General features: G+C 53.0%; 1 protein-coding gene across 1 annotated transcript in view; it reads left to right on the top strand.

The window, feature by feature from the left end:
* Nucleotides 1-24,152, top strand: part of CDH22 (cadherin 22) — a gene marked incomplete at both ends in the record, with an annotated part of 64,060 nt that overhangs the window by 17,125 nt on the left and 22,783 nt on the right. The window contains 4 exons of the mRNA XM_084246680.1: nucleotides 3,363-3,482; nucleotides 10,978-11,145; nucleotides 15,208-15,401; nucleotides 17,803-18,056. Coding sequence (XP_084102806.1) covers nucleotides 3,363-3,482; nucleotides 10,978-11,145; nucleotides 15,208-15,401; nucleotides 17,803-18,056 — 736 coding nt within the window. The remainder of the gene's footprint in view (nucleotides 1-3,362; nucleotides 3,483-10,977; nucleotides 11,146-15,207; nucleotides 15,402-17,802; nucleotides 18,057-24,152) is intronic.

Genomic DNA, 24,152 nt, shown 5'->3' on the forward strand with positions numbered 1-24,152 from the left:
CACCTTGGACAGTGAACAGCTCATCCCAGCCAACCCCTAACCAAATGTTGGGGTGGGGGGGCGGGGGAGATCTTGTTCTAATGACTTGGCATCCTCAACCCTCCCTGTCCTTTCTCGGACTCTTCCTTTCTGAGTCAGAGTGGAAATAGACTTGCTTGTCTATTTCTACTCCTACTGACTCCCCTCCTACCACCGTATTAGGCAAGATACCTGTGGATTGTGTCATTTGCTAAACCTGAGTTTAATTCCTGCCTTTACTCTTGCCAGGTAAATTTAACCAGGCACTGTCCTCGGTGCTGAATTTGGAACTTGGAATTCTCACAGTGATCCTGAGAGCTTGGGAGTACTGTTACACCCATATCACAAAGAAATTGAAACACAAGGAGTTCATTACCTAACTTCACCTCCCTTTCCTTATCTGTAAAGTAGAAATCTTAATAGAGCTTACCTCCAGGCTTTATTGTATAAATTCCCTTTTTTATACAAAGGGCTTATCACATCTAAAAGTAGTTATTTAATAAATGGAATCTATCATTGTCACTGAATAATGATATATAAGAATGGGTTTCATTATTAATTCACATTTTCATGCTTCATTGTGCGTAGCAGTTTCCTCATCTGTGAAATGGGAAAGATGCAGGAAGGTGTGGAATCTGCTCATAACGGTTCATGAGAGTCAAATACCAATTTTTAGGAGTTTCATGAGCCACTTGACATTACACTGGTAACTTGAAATTGGCCATGGTGGGAGTATTAATACCATGGAAATCAGTAAATACTACAAAACAGGGCACCTCCCTGCACCTTCACCCCCTGGAGCTGATAGTTAAAGGCCCATCAGCACCACGGCACCTACATCGTAGAGCGTAGAGCTTGCTTGAGGACTGAAGAAGAGAAGGCCATGATAATGTTCTGTAAAGTGCAAATTGCTGGATCTGAGGTGGGGGGTAACCCCGAGGTGGTCCCACAGCAGCCAAAAACCTGGCACCCTTTTTTTTCTGCCAACTCTGGGGAGCTGCTGCCTTGTGAGGAAGGTGGGAGTCTGTAGGGCCTGGAGAGCCAGTGGTGAGTCACTGACCCTTCACCATCCCCACGTGTCGGCATTAACTGTAATGGCTGCAATAAAGAATCCCGGATTGGGGAAATGATTCCATCATCCCCGAGGGAGTCCCTGGGATGCAGCCAGGGAGGGAGGGAGCTAGGGAAGGAGAGAGAGAGAGAAAGCTCAACCATGTCCCTGGGGGGTCACTTAGCCCAGCATGTACCTTGCTAAAGGGGTGGAGTAGGGGGAACATGGAGAGGGGTGTGACAACGAGGCCCTCTCTCCTGACAGTTACAACAGCCGCTATTTATTGAGCACCCACCATGAGCCTAATGCATTATGTTTCTTCTCCCATTTCAGTGTGTCTGTGAGGGAGGCATGATTGTGCTATTGTACACTGGCATGCAGTGCCTCCTGAGACGTCAACAACCTGCATTTATTGAGTTCTTAGCCTGGGTCAGGCATTGCTCTCGGTGCTGAATATGGAAATCTATTTGAATTCTCAAAATGATCCTAGGTAGTCCTATCACCCTCATTCCACAAATGAGAAAATTGAGGCACAAAGGGGAACTGGAACACCCAAGGTCAACCTGCTAATACATGGCCGAGTCCTCAGTCACGGACCCAGTGTACTGGGCCGTCACCCCCGGAGTCAGTGAGCTTTGCTGAGTCAGGAGCCAGAAGGGGTTTGGCCTCAGCGAGTCCTGAGTTCAAGTCCCACCACCTCCTCACTCTCTGTCTTTGGTCAAGTCTTTGCCCCTGTGTGACCCGTTTCTTCACCTGTAATTTAGAGGCACCCACCCTTAGATGCTACAAGGATTAGACGTGATCAGTTTAAGGAGCTGGTGAAGCCAATCTAGTTTATTCCTTTCTCCTCGTGCTGTATTTAGGAAGCACCTGCGATCGATTGTGCCCTTGGCCCTGAGTGGGAGACCTCTGGGCACCAAACATGAGGCGGGAGGGAGCTTGCCCAAGCCACTTCCCCAGCATCTCCGGCAGCTCTGACAGGGTTGACATGGAGGTGGAGCTGCCAAAGAGAGAAGCGCATTGCAGGGCCGGTTCAGGAGCTCAGGCTGGGGAGGGGGGTACGGAGAGGGAAATGAGAAATGCAAAAGAGTGAAAAATAAATACATGTGTCTGTCTGGAATGATCGAGGGCCCCAGGCTGGAGGCGGGAGAGGCTGCGGTGGGCTGGGCTTAGCAGAATTGCTGCAGTAGCACTTCAGAGCCTCGCTCATTAGCCAGCCGGTGAACTGGCCTCACCTCCCAGCAGCTGCTCTGCCATCCCAGAGAGCCAGCCCAGCCCCAAGAGGGGCCCACCCAGAACCCCGCGAGGCCTGGGCCCTGGCCCTCACCAGCGGGGCACCCAGAAGACGGCCTCTTTCCGAAGTGAAGTCTCAGTCTCCTGCACCTTGGATTATATCCTGAGCTTCCCCAGACTCCTCCTTGGGAGTGGAAACCTCGCCCCCTCCTTTCTGGAAAGGCTCACCTGGACCCCAGGGCTTTCCCTTCCCCTCCATTCGCCCCTTCCCCCAAGCCTTGCCTCACCCCCATCCTGTCCAGCTTCACATCCCAAACCCTGCTTTGGTCAAATTGAACATGATGTCAAATTAGAGCCATCTCTGGGACAGGCCGGGAGAAGCTCCCGGTTTAATGAGGCAGCGTCGAAAATCAATAACTTAATTGCCACTGTTTGATGGACTTTTATCCAATTTATACTCTCCCCAGAAGCGAACGTGCGGTGCATGTGGAAAAGCCGGCTGTGCCGGGGGCGGGGCTGTCTGGGCGCTGGGGGAGGGGCGGGGAGGGCAGCTGGGTGCAGGACCGGGAAGCGGGGCGCTGCCCTTCCCCCGCCTGGGCGAAGCCACCCTGGCCTCTGAGTCCCCCCGTAAACTTGGTTGCCCCAGGCTGTCCCCAGGGCTCCTGCCGGGTGGAGGGGGGCTGAGGAAGGCGGCGCTGGGAGCCAGGACGTGCTTCCAGTCCTGACTTTCGCTCAGTGGCGCCCTGGGCGGGTGCAGGCACCGCCCCCACCCCACAGGAGGGGCTGCTTCGCCCTGGGAGGTTAAAATGCACGCCCTCCACCTCCTGCACGAGGGCCGGGGTTGGGCCCGACTTTGTTGAACAGGAACCAGGTTCAGAGAGGCGGCCTCCCCTGCAGAGGCCCGCAGCTGGGGACCCCCCAAGGGACGTCTGACTCCAGTCCCCACAGCTTGGTCCTCTGGAACCACGGCCCAGGCCTGGGTGGGGAATCCGGCGGGGACTCCCTGGGGCTGGAGGAGCCCCGGGCCCTGACGCTGTCCCGCTTGGTCCCTCGGGCCCAGGCACCTCCGTGATGCAGGTGATGGCCTCGGATGCGGACGACCCCACCTACGGCAGCAGCGCTCGGCTGGTGTACAGCGTGCTGGACGGCGAGCACCACTTCACCGTGGACTCCAAGACAGGTGAGGGCGGGCCGGGGGCGGGGCGGGGCGGGCCCGGGGCGGGGCGAGCACTCTTGGGGTGGGGCCTGGGCGTGCCCAGGGAGCGGGCGCTGTGGGGCGCAGCCCCGGGCTGGCCGTCCGCTCTCCGCCTTCTAACCACACCGCGCTGCTGTCGAGCAAGGACGCGAAGCATCTTGCCAGCTCCAGGAAACCCCAAGGTCACGGAGACAGGGGGGCAGCCAGGCAGGAAGCGGGAGGACAGAGGAAGAGAAAAGAATGGGGTGGGAGATGCCTGAAGACCAGGAGGAAAACCAGGCAGGACGCGGCCGCTGTGGGTTCCCGGAAAGAACTTCTCAGGCCTGAACCAAGGGCTCCGCATCCTTGGAGCTAAAGCAAAACATCCTTGAGACAGGTGTGTCCGTAGCCATTATGGGGTCGGTTCTAAGTGTTTGCAGGTCGGCTGGTGAAGGGCACCTTTGAGCAGTCTGGAAAGCTCAGTTCAAATGGCAGTTGTTAAAGATCTGATGGAAAGACAGGGCCCATTAAAGAAGAATGGCTCCTTCCCGCCTACCCTTCCCCAAGGCCAGCAAGCAAGGGCGCAGCGCCCCTGCCGCAGCCCCCGGCTCATCCTCTCTCAACCTGGTGGAGCTCCTGAGTGGCTTTCCAGGAGTGTCAGGGCAGAGGAGACTGAGGCTCAGAGCCGTGACTGCCTCGCTGGAGGTTGCACAGCTGGGAGTGGCTGGTTGCAAGGGTGGGCTCCCCTCCCAGGGGGTGTCCCTGGACTAAGGGACACCAGGAGTGAAGGCAAGAGGTGAAACGCCAGACCCAGATGTTTATCCAACACGACGTGGGGCTGACTGATTTCTGGGGGCAGGGGACAGGCATCCAGACCCACGATTGGGACGCGAGGTTCTCAGAAGAGAAGCATCAGATCTCCAAAGCAGAAAAAGGTGTTGGGCCAACCAAGATTCAGAGAAGGGCGCTCCAGGGAGAGGGCATGGTGCCTGCAGAACTGGGAGGGAGAGAACAGCCTGAGGCATGAGGGGAATTGCAAGCAACTCAGGATTGGGGGGAGCCAGTGTGCTGAGACGTGGCGCTGAGAGGCTGCACGACTGAGCCAAGTGTAAACCAGGATTTTATTCTAAGGTCAAGGTGGGGGTGGGGGGAGATGGATTTAGGTTGGAGTTTTCATTTGTGTGTTTGTTTTGTTTTTATTCCGGAAGGAGTTGAGGATGCCGGTCTATGAACAGGGTTATTGTGTTCTCTTTCACAAAATATCTTCATTATTCTTTTCTCCTTGCAAAGGTAATATATTGTAGAAAACACTCAAACATTAAAGAAATAAGAAAGCAGGAAAGAAAGTGCTTGTCACTCCCATCCCCAGTAATTGCAACTCCAAAGGTAGCCTCTTGGTGTATATATTCCGTGAAATCTTGGACTCATTCACTTGAAAAATATTAAGTTTTTTTAATAGAGTATACATTTTAAGGTTCAAAATTCAGAAAGTCCAAATGGATGTTTAATGGAAATTCTTCACCCTGTCCAGTCCCCCGGCTACCCAGTCTGTGTCCCCAAGGCAACCAATGTAATTTTCTTGTGTGTCTTTCCCGAGCTATTCTATGTATGTACAAGAAAATAGGTACATGTATTTGCTTTATTTCTTTACACAAATGGCAGCTATAAAGACACTGTACACACCGCTCGCCTTTTTCACTTAACAATACATCTTGTAGATTATTCCATATCAGTACCTAAAGAGCTTCCTCCTTCTTTTATTTAACAGCTGTTAGGGATACACTAAAATTTGTCTCTCCAGTCCCCTATTGATGGACACGGACACTATTTCCAATCTTTGGCTACAACAAACAATGCTGCAGTGAATAACCTCATACATATGTCGTTTGTGCTTTTGTGGGTATAACTGCAGGATAATTTTCGAGAAGAGGAAAAGCTGGGTCAAAGAGCAGGTGCATTTGGAGTCTGGCTAGATAATGCCGAAATGTACCAGATGACGCTCCTAAGAGTCTCCTGCTAGAGAGCCTGGCCCCTCCTCCTCACCAACATCGTGGGTTCATTGATGACTTTTAAGCAGGGAAGTGACATGCTCAGGTTTTCATTTTAACAAGATCCCTCGGGCTGCTGCTGTATCGCTGGCTCAGAGGCAGGAAGTGAATTCAGGGAGATTCAGGAACCTGGGGTGCCCAGCAGAGAGCCCTAAAGGACAAAGACCAAAGCCTGCACCCTATCTTGGCACCCATCCAGACTCCTTAGCCTGCTTCATCCAATTAGCGGCCCCAGATGAAATAGGGTTGGTAGTGAGACTTAGTTGAGATGCTGAGGAGGGACAATGAAGGATGACAGCGAGACCCTGTACAGGGCAAATCTTGGGGACCTGGATGAATGTACAGGACTAGATTGTGGCAGGAATCTGGGGACTTCTAGACTGGGAGCCTGAGCTGAGAAGGGGGCACCACCTATAGAAACAGGAGGACTGTGAATTAAGAAAGTATCTAGGAGCAGAGGAATGAGCGAATGTCCTGGGATCTGATGTAGAGCTAAATAATTTCATTTTAATCATAGTGGACTTGAGAGAGAGGAGAAACACCTAGGACACCTAGCAGGCCCTCTGAAATATGGGTCTGAGACCCTGAGGATGGCTAGGGGTCTTTAAGCTTTGCTTTCCCTGGGTACACCAGAGGAATATAATACCCATCTCCCATCATGGTTGTGAGGATTCAATGGAAGAGCTCACTTATTCATTCAGCAACTCCACTGAGTGCCTACTATGTGCCTGGCTCTGTTCTAGGCAGCAGGAGGCAAATCCAAGACCCTACTCTCATGGAACTTTTATTCAAGTAAGGAATACAGAAGATATGCATATAAACTTACAATATAATCCAAATGGCAAAGTGTGTTAGGAAGACACACAAAGCAGGATATAAGGAAAGAGATGGGCTTAGATGAAGAAATCAGGACAGGACTGTCTGGGGAGGTGACCCTAGGCCTGAGTGAAGTGAGGGTGTGGGTTTCCCCATGTCTAGGAGAGAACATGCAGGCCGAGGGGACAGTGATGCTGGGACATAAATAGAAAACAAAGGGATGATGATGATGATGATGATGCCTTCATCCTTTCAGTCTACAGAGGTGGGGAGCTTGAGAGTTGATCTGCTTTCGAGAAGAGAGGAAGAGGTAGAACATAGAAATAAGGGGAGGGCCAGGACTGAGTCCAGAGGTGGCAGGGGTGCAAAGATAAAGGCTCAGACTACAACAGAACGACCCTCCCCACAGAGGGTCGAGAGGAGGGTGGGAAGTGGGGGCATTGGAGCCCGGGAGGAATGGTGCTCAGTGAGCCAGCAAGCGGGTACCAGGCTAGGCAGGTGCAAACAGGGTCCTTGTTCTAGGATCCCTCAACATCCAAGTCTGAAAGTGTCTGAGATGACATTTCCCGGGAAGGACCAGAACTCCCTCCTGCCTCAGCCCCACTGCGGAGCCACCCTGGTGCCACCGCCAGTCCCAGCTCCATTTCCCCAGCCAGGAATATTCCGCTGATGCGGGGCTATATTTAGCAGCCGCTGCGAGGTACAGTCTGTTCTCGCTGTGCAGATAGCAGGGAGCAGAGCCGGAACGGGGCCTGCGAGGAAGGTGTGAGGAAGGGAGGAGGCGGGGCGCCACGAGGCCCAGTGCCAGAGGAGGAATTAACTTGTGTGTTTTAAAGGCCAGGCCTGCCAGCAAGCCCCCCACTGGGGCGACAGGGATGGCATTTGCGGGCTAATGAGGCATCACTCGGGCTCCAGGGCCCCTTCTGCAGCATTTGGAGGGGACAGCGGGGGTGGTGAGGACAGCAGCTGGAACTGGGGAGGATGGGTGAAGGAAGACAAGGCTGCAGGGAGCAGTGGCCAGGTTCTAATTACCAGCCCCCGCCCACCAAGTCCGCAAACAGAATGGCTCTCTGAGAGAAGTCTCAGGATATCGGCTGATAATTCTCAACTGGGTCAGAGGTGTTAGTTTTTCTGGGAGGAAATGCAATTGACATTTGATGCACATGTTCCAAATGCTAGGTCCCAGGGTCAAGATGGTGAACTAGATCTGGCTTCTGCCCTCATGGGGCTGTTGTTCCAACAGTTGCCAAAACAAGTCTATGGCTACCCGCAAGCTGTGAGAGGGAGATTCTGGCAGGTTCTTGACCACCTACCATGTGCCAGGCCCTAGAGATAAGATGATGAACAAGACCAGAGTCCCTGTGGAACTTATTTATGGGGTACCCAGCCAGGATTTGAGGAGCGGCATCAGGGAGGCATCTGAAAAATGTGAGACCTGCTTCCAGAAGCTCCAATAGCCCTACCACTGGGCACCCCCCATTTTTCAGAATGAGAAACTGAGGCTCAGAAAGACTCAAGAACTTGCCCAAGCATAAAAATGATGGAAAAAGGACTTCAGTGCATATCTTTCTCACTCCAAAGTCCCTCCCTTTTGCATGGCCCCTTATATCTGACTCTAACCCCAGCACATAGTAGGCCCTAAGTAAGGATCTATCAAATGAGTGAATGAATTTGCAGAACCAGAAGGTTTCAAGAACAACTTCATTGACTGATCTGGGATTGCTACCACAGACCATCCCCGCCCCTCCCGGGTTGCACCAGCCTCCAGGATGCTTCTGCCAGCATTGGGGGTACAGTGGAGTGGGACAGAGCAGATAGCAAAATGTACTGACCACACTCCCATCCCTGGCCTCTTTGTAAAGGACTGCTCCTCCTCCACCAGGAGGAAGGGTCTCTCCAGCCCCTGAATCTGGGAGAGCCTGGCCACACACTGTGGCCAACAGGATGTGGCAGAAGTGACCCCCAGCTGAGGCTTGCAAGTTTCACTCCTCTCTCCTGTGAGTGACCCCTGCTTGGTCCTGAGGCTCCCAATCAGGCAGCCAGCCCAGCTCACCAGAGGCTGAGAGAAGCTCCGGCCAACAGCCAGGTTAACTGCCCGCATCGACCTTCCAGCCAGGGACCCTCCAGTTTAATGCAGCGGCCTGAACGAGGCCAGCAAAGGAAGGGGCTTGGGGTGACATTTCCCTACCTGCTGTCTTCTGCTCTCTGGGGGGCTGCCCCCCAAACACTGTGGCTTAAAACAACTTATTCTTTGTCACAACTCTGTGGGCGTGATGGACTTTTCTTTGGCTGGGATCACTCACAGGACAACAGTCAAGCTGGCGGGTTGTTGGGGCTGACTCAGGTGGGACAGCTGGTGTGGCCCAGCCTCTGTGGGGTGGCCTGTCATCCTGGGTTTCTTCACAGCACAGCTGTCTCGGGGTTCCAGGAGGCCAGGTCCCAGCACATGAGAGCTGGTCAAACTTCTGCTTTTGTCACATGTACTGATGTTCCATTGGCCATAGCAAGTCCATGCATATGACAATAGTGATAAGAACTAACAAGGCCAAGCCTGTGTGGAAGGGAATGACCCACAGGCGTGCATGCCAAGAGGCTGGGTTCATTGGGACCTATCACCATAGCAACCTGTCACTGGGTATGACAGGGGCAGGGTTCGGAAATAGCATAGTCTCTGGGTACCCACCTCCTTGCTGCCAGAGATGGCACCTGATCACACACTGTACAGACTTCAGGAACAGTGCCCAAGTGAGCAAGTTCAGTGCCCCCAGTCCTGCAGGACTGGAAGTGGCAGGGACAGCAAGGAGCCCAGCCTCGCAAACCTGGCTTCTCAACCCCAGGGTGGGTCTCAGACACAGATCTCTGTTCCACACCCCACTCAGAGTGGGGGTCGCTGAGCTTGTACTGCACAAGCTCATGGATGCACGTGGCCCCGATCCCATCACCAGCCTCTTCACCCAGGTGTCACGTGACATTCATGAAGCTTAGCCCCTAGCAAGTGGGACCGATTTTGCCTGCAGGGACCATTTGACAATGTCTGGAGACATTTCAGGGTTGGCAAGGAGAGGGTGCTGCTACTGGTATCATGGGTAGCATTTTCCTATTCAAAATGTCCGTGGTGCCAAGGTTGAGCAATCTTGTCCTTCAGGGATTTGTAGTTGTTGTCCCAGTATATGGAGAGGTGACAGGATTTGCTGAAGATCATGAGGCCAAAATATGGCAGATCTGGGATCCCAGGTTCCTCTGCTCTAAGATCCCTTGTCCCTGGGAAGATGAGTCCTGGCAGGGGAGGGGTGAAGAGGAAGCCTATGGAGGAGTTGCCCAGACTGCTGATAGGGGGTCTGTTTGATCCTTGACCAGAGAGATCCCACATTTCATATCACCATGTGATCCCACAAAAGCAGAGCTACCTCCTAGGTACCATACCCTGGCACAACACACACACATACACACATGCACACACGCACACTACACTCTCTCCTTCCGTTCTACTGCCTCTATTGGAATCTGGGGGCTATTTGGGGACATCAGGAGTCGAAGATTGGATTTTATGGGGCGCATCATGGGGCTGCTGGTGCATGACTCCACCTGGCGCTCAGGCCCTGGGCACCACCTGTCACCACCTGGTCCTCAGCAGGTTGGAGTGGATGGGGGTGGAGTTCGGGATGCCTCATCGACTCCCCCTCCAGCCCCAGCCTGGTTGCCCACTGGCAGGGAGACAAGAAGCAGCCTTCCCCTCAGCAGAATTGGAGTCACCCCCATTCCTGCTACCCCTGCCCCCACTTCCATGAATAGCTTGAAGGACTGTCTGATCAACGATTAGCTGGTGCCTGGACAGAGATTCTCAGGCCAGCCTGGGGGCTTGTGGGGGTGACTTAATCACAGAGGGGGCATGAAGGTTAGTGTGTGAGAGTAGCTATGAGTGTGCATGTGTTTGAGACCCCATGTGTGTCTGCATATATGTAGCACTTAGCACATGTGGCTAGTGTGTGTGGATGGGAGAGTGTGACCCAGTGTGAGTGGGCAGAGTATGAGTGTGTGTCCGGTATCCACTAGATCTGCTGAACACTCACCAGGTGCTGCTCTGTGCCCCGTTTGGGCTGCTGTTGTGTCCGAGACAAGTTGGGCCCAGGCCCAGCTCACCCACAGAACACTGGGCTCATCCTCTTGGGGAGAGACAGTGGCCCCAAGAGTGGGGTCACACAGTGGCCAAATCTAGTCCCTAGGCCTATTTTTAGTCAAATAGTCCATTTGCTTTAGCGTTGCAAGTGTGACTAGGCTCACACCTGTATGTGCACTTGTGAGTGTGTTTCAAAATATGTGTGCGCAAGTGTGTGTGTGTGTTGAAGATGGGTGAAGATAGTGTGTCGATAGACTTGTGCAAGTGTGCAAGAGGTGTAAAAGTGGACTGTGTATAAGTGTGATAGTTGTGTGTATGTGTGTGTGTATTGTGGGGGCACATCCATATGAGTGAAGGTGGGGTGCTGCTGAGCCCCTGCGCCCACGCTGTGGTCCTATCTGTATCTCCTACATTGGCCGCTCAACCTTCTGACTTTGGATGAGCCCAGCCTCTGCTGGGGGAGGGGTCTCCATATCAGCTGGCAGGGGGCACCCCTGGCCTCACCCTCCCTCACCCACAGGCGTGATCCGGACTGCTGTGCCCGACCTTGACCGCGAGAGCCAGGAGCGCTACGAGGTGGTGATCCAGGCCACAGACATGGCAGGTCAGCTGGGCGGCCTCTCAGGCTCCACCACCGTCACCATCGTGGTCACCGATGTCAATGACAACCCACCCCGTTTCCCGCAGAGTGAGTGAGGCCCTCCATTACTGGAGGGAGGGGACCGCATCCGTGTGTCTGTCCGTTAGCCGCCCAAGCCACCCACCCACACCAGCACCCCTCCCACTGGGCCTCCATGTGCGGGGAGAGGCAGGCAGTGTTGGGTGTGTGCTGTTCCTCCTTCCAAGCCATCTAGGGGCCCCAAGCTTCCCTTTCAGCTTCCCACCAAAAGAGGGACTCCCATCTGTCTCGTCTGTCTATCCACCCAAGCCACCCACCTCCTTCCAGTCCCCCCGGTCATGCTTTTCACAGAGGAAGCTCCACAGTGATTTGATTTTCCATACGTCCAATAAGACGGTCACCTCCCGTCCCCTCACTTTGCCTCCTGCACATCCTGAGCCCCTCTGTCTACCCACCAGCCCCCTCACTGGCCCCTGCATACACCCTTACCTGCCTAGTGCAGGTGGTCTGCCTGGCCCATGCTTGCAAAGGGAAGTGGGGAGAAACAAATGATGCAGACAGAGGCCACAGGCATTCCAGGCCAGGGCACCCATAACCGTGCATAGAAAGGCTGAGGCTGGGCGTGACAGGTCTGTCCCTCCTCCTTGGAGCCTGGAGGGCAGGAGTCTGTGCTACTGAATTCAGTCTTTCCCCACTCTGCCTCTCCTGGCACCCCAGGGGATAGGGGTTGTCTAGTCCAGCCCCCCACCTGCCCATCAGCCCCTTCAGCCCCTCTGTTCCAGGCTCAGGCCAAGAGCGGCACCAGGGAAGCTGAGGAAGCTGGCAGAGACGAAATGCCGCAGGGAGCTGGGTTGATTCCTATCGGGCGAGTCATTACTCGAGGTCTGCTGCTCTCACATTAGGCCCCGCCACAGGGGACTGACCCCCGGGAGATAAGGGATCCAATCCCTGAGCTGAGAACTCAGCATCATCCCCGCCTAGTGCCTCAGCCCAGTCACACAACCGGGTGGGCAGAGCCCCCCAGCCAGTTCCTCGTCACCATGGAGCCTGGCACAGAAGCCAGCACATCTCCTGCTCTGCCAGCCCAACGCCACCCACTGATGGCAATGCTTCGAAGCAGCAGGTAGAGGGGGTGGGGGCTACCAGTCTTCTGCCCATTGGTGCCAGGTCCTATGCCATCTCTGAGCTGGTAGGGCTGGGGCAGAGCAGAGAAGAAAGGGCCAGAACCCCAGGAAGGGGCCCTATCTGGTAGGGTATCTTGCCTATTATCATTCATTCTGTATCCCTTTATTTATTTTTAACATTTCTTTATTGTGACATATAGCGCCAAACAGAAGGGTATAAATATAAATGCCCCATTCAATGAATAGTATGAAGCAGACATTCTTGTGAGTTCCACCCAGGACACCAGAAGCACCCACGTGCCCTTCCCTCAGTGTTACTTCCCTCCCCATCCCTCCCTTCAGAGGTAACCACCATCTCCCTGCTTTTGTAATCATCATCTCATTGTCTTTCTTTTTTTTTTTTTTTTAAGATTTATTTATTCATGCATACAAGAGCTGTGGGGGGGTGAGGGGACCCACCAGAGACAGAGTGGGGAGCAGAACTGGCAGACTGAATGAAGTACACTGCTGAGGGGAGCAGCAGGCAAGACAGGAGAGGTCTGCTGTGCCATGTGGTTTCTTCCTGGCCAGCCGGCCGGGGATAGAACTCATGCTGCAGAGGCTGCAGATTGCTTCATAGTGCAGTGCTTAACTCCTTGGCACCACCAAGATGGCCCCTCTTTGTCTTTCTTTAGGGTGAATTCACCTACGAATGCAGCACCTAACATTGCAGTTTAATTTCAACTTCTTTTAACAGAGAATACATGTAAAATCAGAATACAGGCTATTTGTATTTTTTTTGTCTCTCAAAATTATGTTTATGAAATGATATGTTGTTGCTTGTTATAATTTATTCATTTTCATTGCTATATAATACTCCATGGTTTATTCTACTGTTGATGGGTATTTGGGGCTATTTGGAGGACACCACTTTGAAGATTGTGGCACATCTCATTTCCTGCACCCTCTTGCACATATTTCTCAAGTGTATATACAGAGGAGTAGAATATGCAGTAAGTCCTCACTTATCATCATCTATAGGTTCTTGGAAACCATGTCTTCAAGCAAAAACAGGTCCTCAAATAACAAGTTAGGTATCAACTGAGATTTTTTTTCCTCATCAACATTTTAACAAAATAACATTGAATGAAATGATATTATTTGAGGACCTGCTGTACTCACTTCAACTGTACTAACTCAAGCCAAGCTGGTTTCCCCAATGAAGACAGGTGTGTGTGTGTCCATATCCTTGCCAACACTTGGTATTGTCAGACTTCTTAATTTATGTTAACTTGGTGAGTGTAACATTCTGCTTTTCATTCATTTGCTCACTGATCACTCACACATTTCATTTCAGTGACAGTTTGATATTCTGCCAGGCACTGAGAACGCTGATGAATAAGATATGAATATTATCCAGGAGGCAGGGGAAGGGCAAGGAGGGAACAGCGGTGGGGTTGGGGCCATGGAGAATAACCAGAAAATGAGAGGGAAATGCAGTAATCTTTACAATGGGCTAAGCCTGGGGGCCCTGGGTGCACAGGAGCAGAGCCTGAAATCTGGACAGTTCCCCGGAGGAGATAATGTTATTGATAGCAAAGCAAGAATGGGAATTGAGGATACAAAGGCAGAAAGCAGAATAAAGAGGACTAGGGAATGCCTGAAAGTGAGACAGAGCAATCACAGAACTTCACAGAGGCTGAAGCTAGAGGCAGGGAGGGGGTTGGGGGACTAGGCCTCAGGAGTCACTGGGGCCAGGCAGCAAGCATCTCATATGGCTTGTATAGCTCCATCCCAAGGGCAGTGGGAAGCAATGGAAGGTTAAAGCAGGGGAGCTTGCAGTTTTGAATCAGCCCCTGGCTACTGTATGAGAAGGAATCAGGCAGTCACTTCACACCATGGGTTTCCAGACCTTGAGTACCCCAAGAGACACATCCTCATCTCCACAGCCCCTGCTGGCCTAACCTTTGGCAAGTCACCTCAACCTTGACTCTGGGAGAAGAACAGGGCACTGTTTTAGTCCCATCTGATCTCATCCCTTCTGGTTTCCCTGATGCTTCTCCCTCCAGCCACTGTGGCCATCTTGCCATCCTTCAAACATGCCAGGCATTGCACTCACCTCAGGGCCTTTGCACCTGCTGCTCCCTCTGTCTGGAATACTCCTTCCAAATATCTGCTTGGCTCACTCCCTCCCCTTCCTCAGACATTTGCAAAAATGTCACCTTCGCAGCAAGTCCTCTCTGATCACCCTGTTTAAAGTCCCCCACACACCTCATCAGCGCACCTCTTCCCATTACCAGCATTATTTTTCCACCAAATTACCCAGCACCGTTTGACACACTGCCTGTTTGAAAATGTGACTGCATAGTGTCTTTCTCTTTCCATTAAGAGGAAAGCATGTGTGAGCTGCAATTTGGGTCTGTTTTGCTTGTTATTATAACCCCAGCCCCTAGAACAGCATCTGGGACATTACAGGGGCTCGATAAATACGTGGACATGAAGGAATCAATGTGATTAACATCCTCAGCAACAGAAAAGTCAGCATGAAACCCCACCATTTTAATGCAATTGTTCCATTTATTGATTTGGTCCATTTACCATGTGCTAGGAAGGCACTATCCCCAAGCGCTTTACGTACATAATCCTCCAAGTTAACAGTGATGATCGCAACACTGCTAGAAGGCACGGTTACTGTGCCCATTCTACAGATGAGGACACCAAGGGTCAGGGCTCCACAGCCAGGACTGGCTCCAGTACCTTAGCCTCAATTGCTGTGTTCCTTTGTTCCTCTCCTTGGGCAGATGGGGCAACTGAGGCTCAAAGAACTGCAGGCGCTTTTTAAATCAATGAGCAAATGAACTCAGGGTCACAATTTGGACCCTCCTCTTTGCACTGCCTCTCAAATTTTCAGAGGACGCTCCTCTCCTGGCTCCCTAACTGGCCAAGCTGGGAGCTCCCTGGAGTCCATCTGGGTGCCCCTCCCATCTCCTCTAGAGCTGGTAGAAGCTCACAGCCATATCCCCTACAGAGATGTACCAGTTCAGCATTCAGGAGTCGGCCCCCATCGGCACAGCTATCGGACGAGTCAAGGCCGAGGACTCAGACGTGGGTGAGAACACAGACATGACTTACCATCTCAAGGAGGAGAGCGGCAGTGGCGGCCATGTGTTCAAGGTCACCACAGACAGTGACACTCAAGAGGCCATCATCGTAGTGCAGAAGGTGCGGCTGCCCCTGGAGGGATGGGAAAAGCAGATTGGGGTAGAGGGGGAGGTGGTGGGGCCAGGGAGGCCTCTAAGCAGTCAAATACCCTCCACCCCCACTCTACTCGAAGGATTAGATCTCTCTTGAGGCCCAGAACCAACTGGGAAAAAGCCGATCATATCATTCCCATTTTACAAATGAGAAAATGTGGCACAGAGAGGTTAAGTGACTTGTCCAAGATTGCACAGCTAGTTCTCAAAGTCAGGACTACTCCAGATTTGAATCTGTGCAATAAATGCACAATGTGTTTCAAGTTCATATCAGGCCCTTCAGAATCATCATTTCCTTTAACCCTTGTTTCCTTCTAAAGGAGACATCATTATGTCCGTTTTTACAAGTGAGAAAACAGAGACTCAGAGAAGTATAAGGGCTTCCCCAAGATCATACCTGTAACGGGTAGAGTTGGGATTTGAACCCAGGGCTTGTGAGTCTTTTCTTGCTGAGTCTATCAGCTCCCCTCACCTTCTGTCTACTGGGGGAGCCAGAAACCGAAGCTCCAACTCTGCTTCTGAGGGGATGGTGACATAGGTCAAATCAATAAGCAAAAATCCATCTTCTAGGACTTGTCCATGGACTTGGCAACTCAGAGCTGCATAGACCTTGAGACTGTCCATTCTAATCCTGCTCTCTGCTGGAGGTCCAGGCCCTCTGCACTGGCCAGGGATGGACACATTCCCTGCCATCTCCCATTCAGCAAGAATATGTCTTCCTAAATCTGTTCCTGTCAGCCTGGGCTCTGCCTTCTGGATCCACAGAAACAAGCTATCCCTGATGGCCCTTTACTCTACCTGGCTTTGAAAGGTTTGAGGACAGAGAAAACGCCTAGTCCTTCAGCTATTTCCCAAGTGATGATAATATAATTTATAAAGTATAGTAATTTCTAAAATTATTATAAAATATAAAAATTTAAGCTAATATTTAAAGTGCTTACCATGTGCCAGGCACCCTTTGACAGCTTTCTGTGTATTGACACATTCATCCCTACACCAACCCTGTGCGGAACCATCATTACCCATGTATAGGTGAGAAAATAAGGCCCCAAGAGTTCAATAATTTGGTCAAGATCATGCACCTGGCAGAACAGAGCAGGGACATGGGCCCAGGCAGTCTGGCTCCAGAATCCACCCTTTTAAACAGTTGGTTTTCAGTCTCCTGAGCCATCTGTCCTCACTGTAAGTTAAGCCCATTTTCCAGATGGGATTGGAGCGCAGAGAGGCCCAGCATGAGAGATCAGTCAGGCCCCAAGCCCAGCCCCAGACTCCATTTTGGGGCTGCGAGCATTTGCTCTCATGCCCAGTGCTGCCTGTTCTCCCCAGGCCCCCTCCTGCCTGCTCGGTGGGACCTGCAGGGCCTCTGGAGGCCCCACAGCTCAGGGAGCAGAGCCCCCCCGAGGCTGATGACCTGACTCCAGGGCCCACTAAGACCTGCTCCCTGCATCCTGATTTCCCAGACAACAGGACAGAGGAAGGAGGTGGCCAGTACTGCTGCTGGAGCAGGTGGGGTGGCGGAGGGAGGAACCGCACACCCGGGACTGGTCTCTAGGAAGTTAGCGCCCCTCCACCTGACTGGGCTGCCTGTTTCTCTTTGCTCTCAGGCACTGACTGTAGAAGACCAGGCCAGCACACAGCCACGGAGCTCATTCATCAGAGGGCCTCCCATTAGCACTCCCAGATGAGAAGCAAAGCTCAGCATGGGTTTAGCCAGATCTCCCAGGAAAGCTCTAAGGCAGCCTGGCTTCTCAGGCGCAGCTCACATTAGCTGCCAGCGCCTCTGTACCAGGGAATCTCTCATTTAACCTTCCAACTGAGGCCCAGAAAGGCGACACAGATTGCCCACAGACACACAGCCAGTCTGCAGCAGAGCCAGCGCCCTTTCCTGGGGGAACGGCCAGGATTTGGGAGCTCTGCTGCCTGGCTTTGGTCCTGGCACTGCTAGAGACCAATGGCTAAGTGACCTTGGACAAGGTATAGACCTCAGTTTCCTACAATGATATAATCAAGCCTCATAGGGCTGTTGTAAAATGAGATGAATTAACATATAAAGGTCTGGCATATAATAAGTGCCTTGCAAATTAATAAATTGATGGGCTGTGCCAACATACAGCCCTAGGAGGTGGGAAGTCGGCTGGTCAGTAGCAGCTAGCACCGAAGCCAGTCCCGAGCCAGGACCTCCCGGGCAGGGCTCACTTTCTCCACCTGTAACCAGAGACTCTGGTCTGGGTCTCTATGTCCCAGGTGCGTCAGTGTCCAAGTGTGACCTGGAGCCAGGCTACCCCTCTGGGCCCACCTCCCTGACTTGGAATTTGTCAGTGTCAGAGCAGACCCCAGCCCACTAACCAACCTCTGCTCCCTCCCTGCAGCGCCTGGACTTCGAGTCCCAGCCCGTGCACACTGTGGTTTTGGAGGCGCTCAACAAGTTCGTGGACCCCCGCTTCGCCGACCTGGGCACCTTCCGCGACCAGGCGATCGTGCGCGTGGCCGTGACCGACGTGGATGAGCCCCCCGAGTTCCAGCCGCCCTCTGGCCTCCTGGAGGTGCAGGAGGACGCGCAGGTGGGCTCCCTGGTCGGCGTGGTGACGGCGCGGGACCCCGACGCCGCCAACCGGCCCGTCCGGTGAGACCCCCGCCCGGGGCCACGCCTGCTGCCTGCTCTCCCGCCTGCCTGGCCGGCCTGCGCCCGCAGCACTGCGGGCAGAGGGGGAGGGGCAGGGCGGGAGGGGAGGGGAGGGGAAGCAGATGGTGTGGGGGAGGGGAGAGAGGTGGGCGCAGAGGAGACAGAGCAAGCGGGAGTGGGTGCAGCCCAGGGGGGAGAACCAGGTGTGACAGGTAGAGAATGGTGAAGGGCGCAGGCGTCCACCCAGGTTCCCTCGGCCAGTTCATCCAGTGCCTAGGATGCCCCAGCTGCTCTCTGGGACCCCAACTTTGCCTCTAAGCCACTCCCCCCTGGGATCTCCGCTGGACAGAAAAGGACAAGTCTGTCTTTGCTGTTGCTCAGGTGAAAAGTGCTAGAACAGACTTGACGCCTGGCTTTCTCCACTCCATCAGCAGTAGGTCCTGTCATCTCTTAAAAGCTTGGGAGTCTGATCGCTTCTCAGCACCCCGGCGCCCACAGGGCCAGACCACCAGGCCAGACCACCATTTCTTGCCTGGATTATTGCAGTTGTCTGCTTGATTGTCTCCTTACTTCTGTCCTCCCTACTGGTTAATCTGAGGTTGGTAAAGAGCCAGATAGAGCCTGCCCAAATGTAAATTAAAGCTTACCCCCCACTCCTCTAAGCCCCCCCCCAGAGGTGCCCAGCTGGCGCAGACTCAAACCAACACCCTCCCAGCAACCCACACCTTCTATGAGCTCAGCCCCTAGCAGAACCTCTCAAATCACCTCCCGCTGCCTCCCTTCCCTGGTTCTCTCTACTACACCAGCCCTCACAGCCCCACCGATATGCCTTTGCAACTGCTGATCCTTCTGCCCAGAATGTTCTCCCCTTAACATGCTGGTGGTTTGTCCTCACTTCCTTCAGGTCTTTGCTCAGGAGTCGCCTTCTCAGCGAGGCCTCCCTTGGCCACTCTTTCCAAAATATCACCCCCAGCCCCACCGCCAACATCCTTTTCCCATTTGCTTTGCCCTCATCAGTCCCACCCCATCTAGCACGCTACCGAGTTTTCTGATCGTTTTGTTCCTCACACTAAAATATAAGCCCCAAATCTGAACAGACACTCATTGAGGGTGTGGTGAATGAAAGACATGTATTAGGAGAAAAGACTGAGAAATGAGGCAGAGAAAGAATCGCAGAGATGTAGAAAGACATCTCTTTTTTTGGAGAGGGAAGAGATTGGAGGGCAAGGAGAGGCAGCGGCAAGAAGAGAGAGTGATTTAAATAGACCTGCCGGTGTAGAATGTAGCAACAGAGAGAGGAGACTTGGAGAGAAAGTCAGAGAAGGAAAGAAAGAGAAGCAGACATAGGGTGAGGGAGGGGGGCTGGGGAGAGGCAGGTGAGAGGAGGGGCTGCTCCGGCACTGTCAGTGTCCCTGGGAGGGTTTGGGGGCTGCACAGGTTGGGGAGTCCTTGACTGAGGCCCAGGCTGGCAGAAGGTCAGCTAGAAGAGACGAGAAGGCACATCAGAGCAGAAACTGACCCAGAGAAGGTCGGGGTGGGAGGCATGGCCCTCAGTGGATGGATGGAGGTTGCAGGGCTCCCTGCTTCCTCCCTAAAGTTACTCCTGCATGGAGTTGCTGAGTGGCCCTGAGCCAAGGTGTGCCCAGCTCTGTGCTGAGCAATTCCAGATGGGCAACATTCTCATCCCTGCCTGTGGGAATGGTTCGCTCAACGTTGCACAGTGTGCATCCTGTGCGCCTGGCCTGGCAGCTGGGTGAGGACACAAAGGTGCCATCTTGCTTAAATGCCCATAGGGTCCCAAATGGGGGGCACGTATCCTCAGGGTTCTGAAGACTTCCTAGAGGACACAAGAATGGAATGGAGCCGGGTATCTGGGTCTGGACAGGTATAATAGGAAGGGACGAGCATTGCAGGTGGAGGAAGGAACAGCTTGTGCAGACGAGTGACGGCAGAAGAGTAGCAAATACACTTGGAGAAGAGCAGATTGCAGAGGCGACAGTGGACTGAGGGACACGAGGCAGCCAAATGAAGGCTGACAGGCCTAAAGGGCAGGCTGAGGAGCTCAGAGTCAGTTTAGAAGTTTGGAATGCCCGGGCGGCCTCAGCCCTTCTCCCAGCCAAAACCACCCAGCCACTGCCTCTGACCTCCCCAGCACCCTTCCACCCCGGCTGTGGGAACAGCCTTTCAGCATCCCCCTCAGCCTGGGCCTTAGATCTAGACCTCTCCCCGGAGTATGTTACCACCCTGTTTGTCAGGAAACTGTGGCCCAGGTAAGGAAGGCAGCTCTCTACCCCCACTCCCGTGTAACCCCTCCCCGCCCCCCAGTCCTTACCTCCCAGGTCAGGGCTCCTGTCTGCTCCCCTCCTCTCCAATCACCCCGCACACCCCCTCTCAGTCTCTCCCTCTTCCCTCCTTGGGCTCCTTCCCTCCTGCTTTTATCTGCATTGAAAGGGCCAACTTTGAAACCTGCTTCTCACCTTCTTTCATCTTGCTTTGCTGGCCCCTTCCCTGGGGCTCCTCTGATGTGGAGGCGGTGAGGCGCTTGAGACAAGTCCAATTTAGCACCACAAACATTTACCCAACTCCTCCTCCTGCCCGGCCCTGAGCCAGGGCTGGGACGCTGAGATGACTCAGCCAAGGGCAGAGCTGGGGACCGCATCCAGTCTGTAGGGGGCAACCGTGGAAATAGGAGGCCAGCAAGGGACTGTGGGAGACAGAAGGGGGGGGTCCTCACTGGCCACATGAGCTGCCCAGAGCCCAGCTTACATCCCAGCTCCCTCCCGAGTTCTAGGGATCACGTCCTAGACTTGGTCAACAACTGTGCATTGAGTCATGTCCAGCACTGCCCCAGGCAAGAGGACAGCGGTCATAGAGCGGTCCCTGCCAGGACTTTGCCTTCTGGGAGGACACAGTCAACAAGTGGTTAGACATTTGTTAACCCCAATCACAAATGGTTAAATGAGATCCTTGCTGATAAGAGCTATCGATAAAATAAACCGAGTAACAGGAAAAGAATTGAGGGGCTACTGTGGATTGAGTGGTCAAGTTGTTGACAAATGAGCTGAGATCAGAATGATAAGCGAAAGCCAACTAGGCAAAGAAGTAGGAAAGAACATTCCAGGGAGTAGGCACGGCACCTGCAAAGGAAGGAACAAATGTGATGTGTTCTAGAAATGACGAGGTCACCCAGGAGATGGTCACCTAGCATGGGAGGCACCTGCAAAATACAGACATGGTCCCTGTACTGGGAGAGTAGAAGGTGCTTCATATTGTTGCCTTGCACCCCCCTCCACGAGATGTTATACTTGGTTTACAGATGAGGAAACTGAAGGTCAGAGAGAAGTGACTTTCTCCACATCACTCATCTTGAAAGGGGAAGGAATAGGATATAGCCCATGATTGTTTCTGGAGTCCAGCTCACCCATTTCATCCCTTCCTCTTTCCCTCTTTGCGGTTGTGCTGTTCTAGAATGTGGGCCACACCCTCCCCTATCCAGGAGGCAGAGATGAGTCCCACCTGGGCAAGGAGTAGGCTGGTCCTTCGTGAGCGAGTCTGATGGGAGATCGAGGTCTGTGTGGGCCTGGGTTGAGTCAGGGGCTTGAGGACTAAGGAGCTCTGGGAAGGGGTATCAGGAAGTGGGGCAAGCACAGGCTCCCCCAGGTGCCCCAAGCAAAGACAAAGAAGATGAGTTTGGAATGGTTAGAGGGAGCTCCAGGGCAGGACGGTGGCCATCTAACACGACAGAATCCTGGAGCTTGGAGGTCAAGTTCAGGAACTGGGAGATCAGCTAGATGAGCTCACGTCACGGGGACTAGGGGAGATCAGGTTAGAGGGACATTTGGGGACAAGCTGGAAGGAGTAAGACTTCCTCCTGAGGCAGTGGGGAGGCTTGGAAGGCTGTGGAGGGAGGAAGGTGAGTGCTCAGACAGGCCTCTCTGGGCTACACAGTCTTGCAAATAGACTGGCCGTTTATCAGCTAAGCCAATGTCCTCCCCACCCCAGCCTGTCATGAGTCTCCTTTGAACCTTAAGGGCCAGAGAGGGGCATTTAATTTCCTCCCAAAACTCCATGAAGAGCTGCAGCAGAAAGCACTGGGCTGGGGAATCAAAGAAGGCCTGCGTTTGGATCCTGGCTCAGTGGTAGAATTGTGGGAAAATCACTATACCGGCTCCAAGCCTCAGTTTTCCCAAAATGGGCACAGTGCTAGTCCCTGTGTCATTCGTTCATTAAAAAAAAAAAAAAAAAAAAAAAAGCTATGAAATGTCTACTATGTACCAGATTCCACTCTCAGTTCTCCCAGGGTTAGAGGGAGGATTAAGTTCTTGGCACAGAGTAGGCCTTCAGAAAATGGACATTATCATTTTTCTGTGTCTGGACACCCCTTCACTCTGCAACCAAGACTAACTACATGCAATTTTCCGGGTATCATGTGTGGGCTTAATTGTGTGCCTGAAAGGAAGAAAGATTTACAGACAGGGTGGAGTGAGCAGAGGAATTCCTTTGTGGGGGGCAGTCCCTTTTGTATCTAAACAGATGCCCCCACTTGGACCCTGGTTGGGGGCTACAGTCCAGCCAGCTGCAAGAGTATGTACACGAGCCGCACACAGGCACCTCCGGAGGCCTAGGCACCAGCGAGCCTGCAGCCCTCCGCCATTGTTATGCACGTAATTATGTGGAGGAAAACTACACGCTCACCCAAGCCAGGCAGACGTGCCCTCCCTGCTCCCCACCTAACCTTGACAACAGCAGCTTTGTGTGTAGATGGTGGCATGTGGGAGAGCCAGCAGGTGCACCAGGCTGCCCTTGGGAGGGTGCTTGGACTTGGGGCTCTGGACAGACATGGGCTGGGGACCTGACTCTACCAAACCCTGCTGACCCAGGGCCAGGCACCTGGCTCCTCTAAGGCTCAGTTTCCTCATTGGTGAAATGGGGGTGATGACATCACCCAGGGGGATTTGAGAAGCACTTGCTTGTAAAACTCTTACCAGGGCCTAGCACAGGGTCTTGCCTGGCAAATGAAAATAAGAGCTAATCTGCATATCACATGGCAGGTGCGTGGTGATCTAAGCGTTGTGTCTGTACTCACTGTCTAATCTCACAACCATCCTGTAGGTAGTGTTATTATTATTTCTATTTTTAAGAGGAGGACAGTGAAGAACAGAGATTCAGTGACTTGCCCAAGGTCATACAGCTAGATCGGACCTAGGCAGATGGGCACCAGATCCACACTCCTGACCACCAGCCCGGCACCCCCCTCACTACCTCCCCCCACATGTGCACACACATGAGCACATGAACACACACATTAGTGGAAACATGTCCACATATTCTCACTACGCCCTTCCACCCACATGTGCTCTGGTTCCCCTTCCTGCCCTGCAGGTCCTGGCTGACCCAATGAGAAATAGCAGGGAGAGATTTGAGAAGAATCTTCTGGACCCACAACTGCCTCCTGTCCTTCTCAGGCAGAGCTCTGCCATCCATACCTGATTTGTGGTGCGTCCCATCCCCAGCACACAGGCCACACATGTGTTGGGGAGACTCCTCTGTCACCCTGGCCAGACATTTCTGAATGATAATTAGAATAACAATAGTTCTCACTCATGGAATAATTCTCCTAGAACTCAGTTAGGCACCTTATCCTCCAGCTAGACATTTAATCCTCCCAACAACTTGCAAAGTAGATTGTTTTTCTCTACTGTGCTGAAAATTAAGGCTCAAAGACAGAAGTGATTTGTCTGTAGTCAACGTGGATTTGAATCCAGACCCACGGCTTTGCTCTTCCAACGACAACATAGTCACACACGCGCACACAGACACACACACACACACACATACATACACACACACATATTCAAGCCACACACTTTCCACCCGCAACACAGACCACACAACTCGTGCCCCTACACGTGAGGTGCACAAGCCTCTCCCCTGCCCCCTCTGTTTACCGGGCCAAGCTTCCTTGCCCCTCCCAGCTCTCCCTCCCACTCACTCTGATGGCTCCCTGATCTGGAACAAAACCACCTGGGATCAGCCAGCCACAGTGACCTGCAGCCTTAAGTCTTTAGCTGGCTAATGGCGGGTCCCCTCAGCCCC

Source organism: Talpa europaea, assembly GCF_964194135.1.
Source record: "Talpa europaea genome assembly, chromosome: 11".
Taxonomy (NCBI): domain Eukaryota; kingdom Metazoa; phylum Chordata; class Mammalia; order Eulipotyphla; family Talpidae; genus Talpa; species Talpa europaea.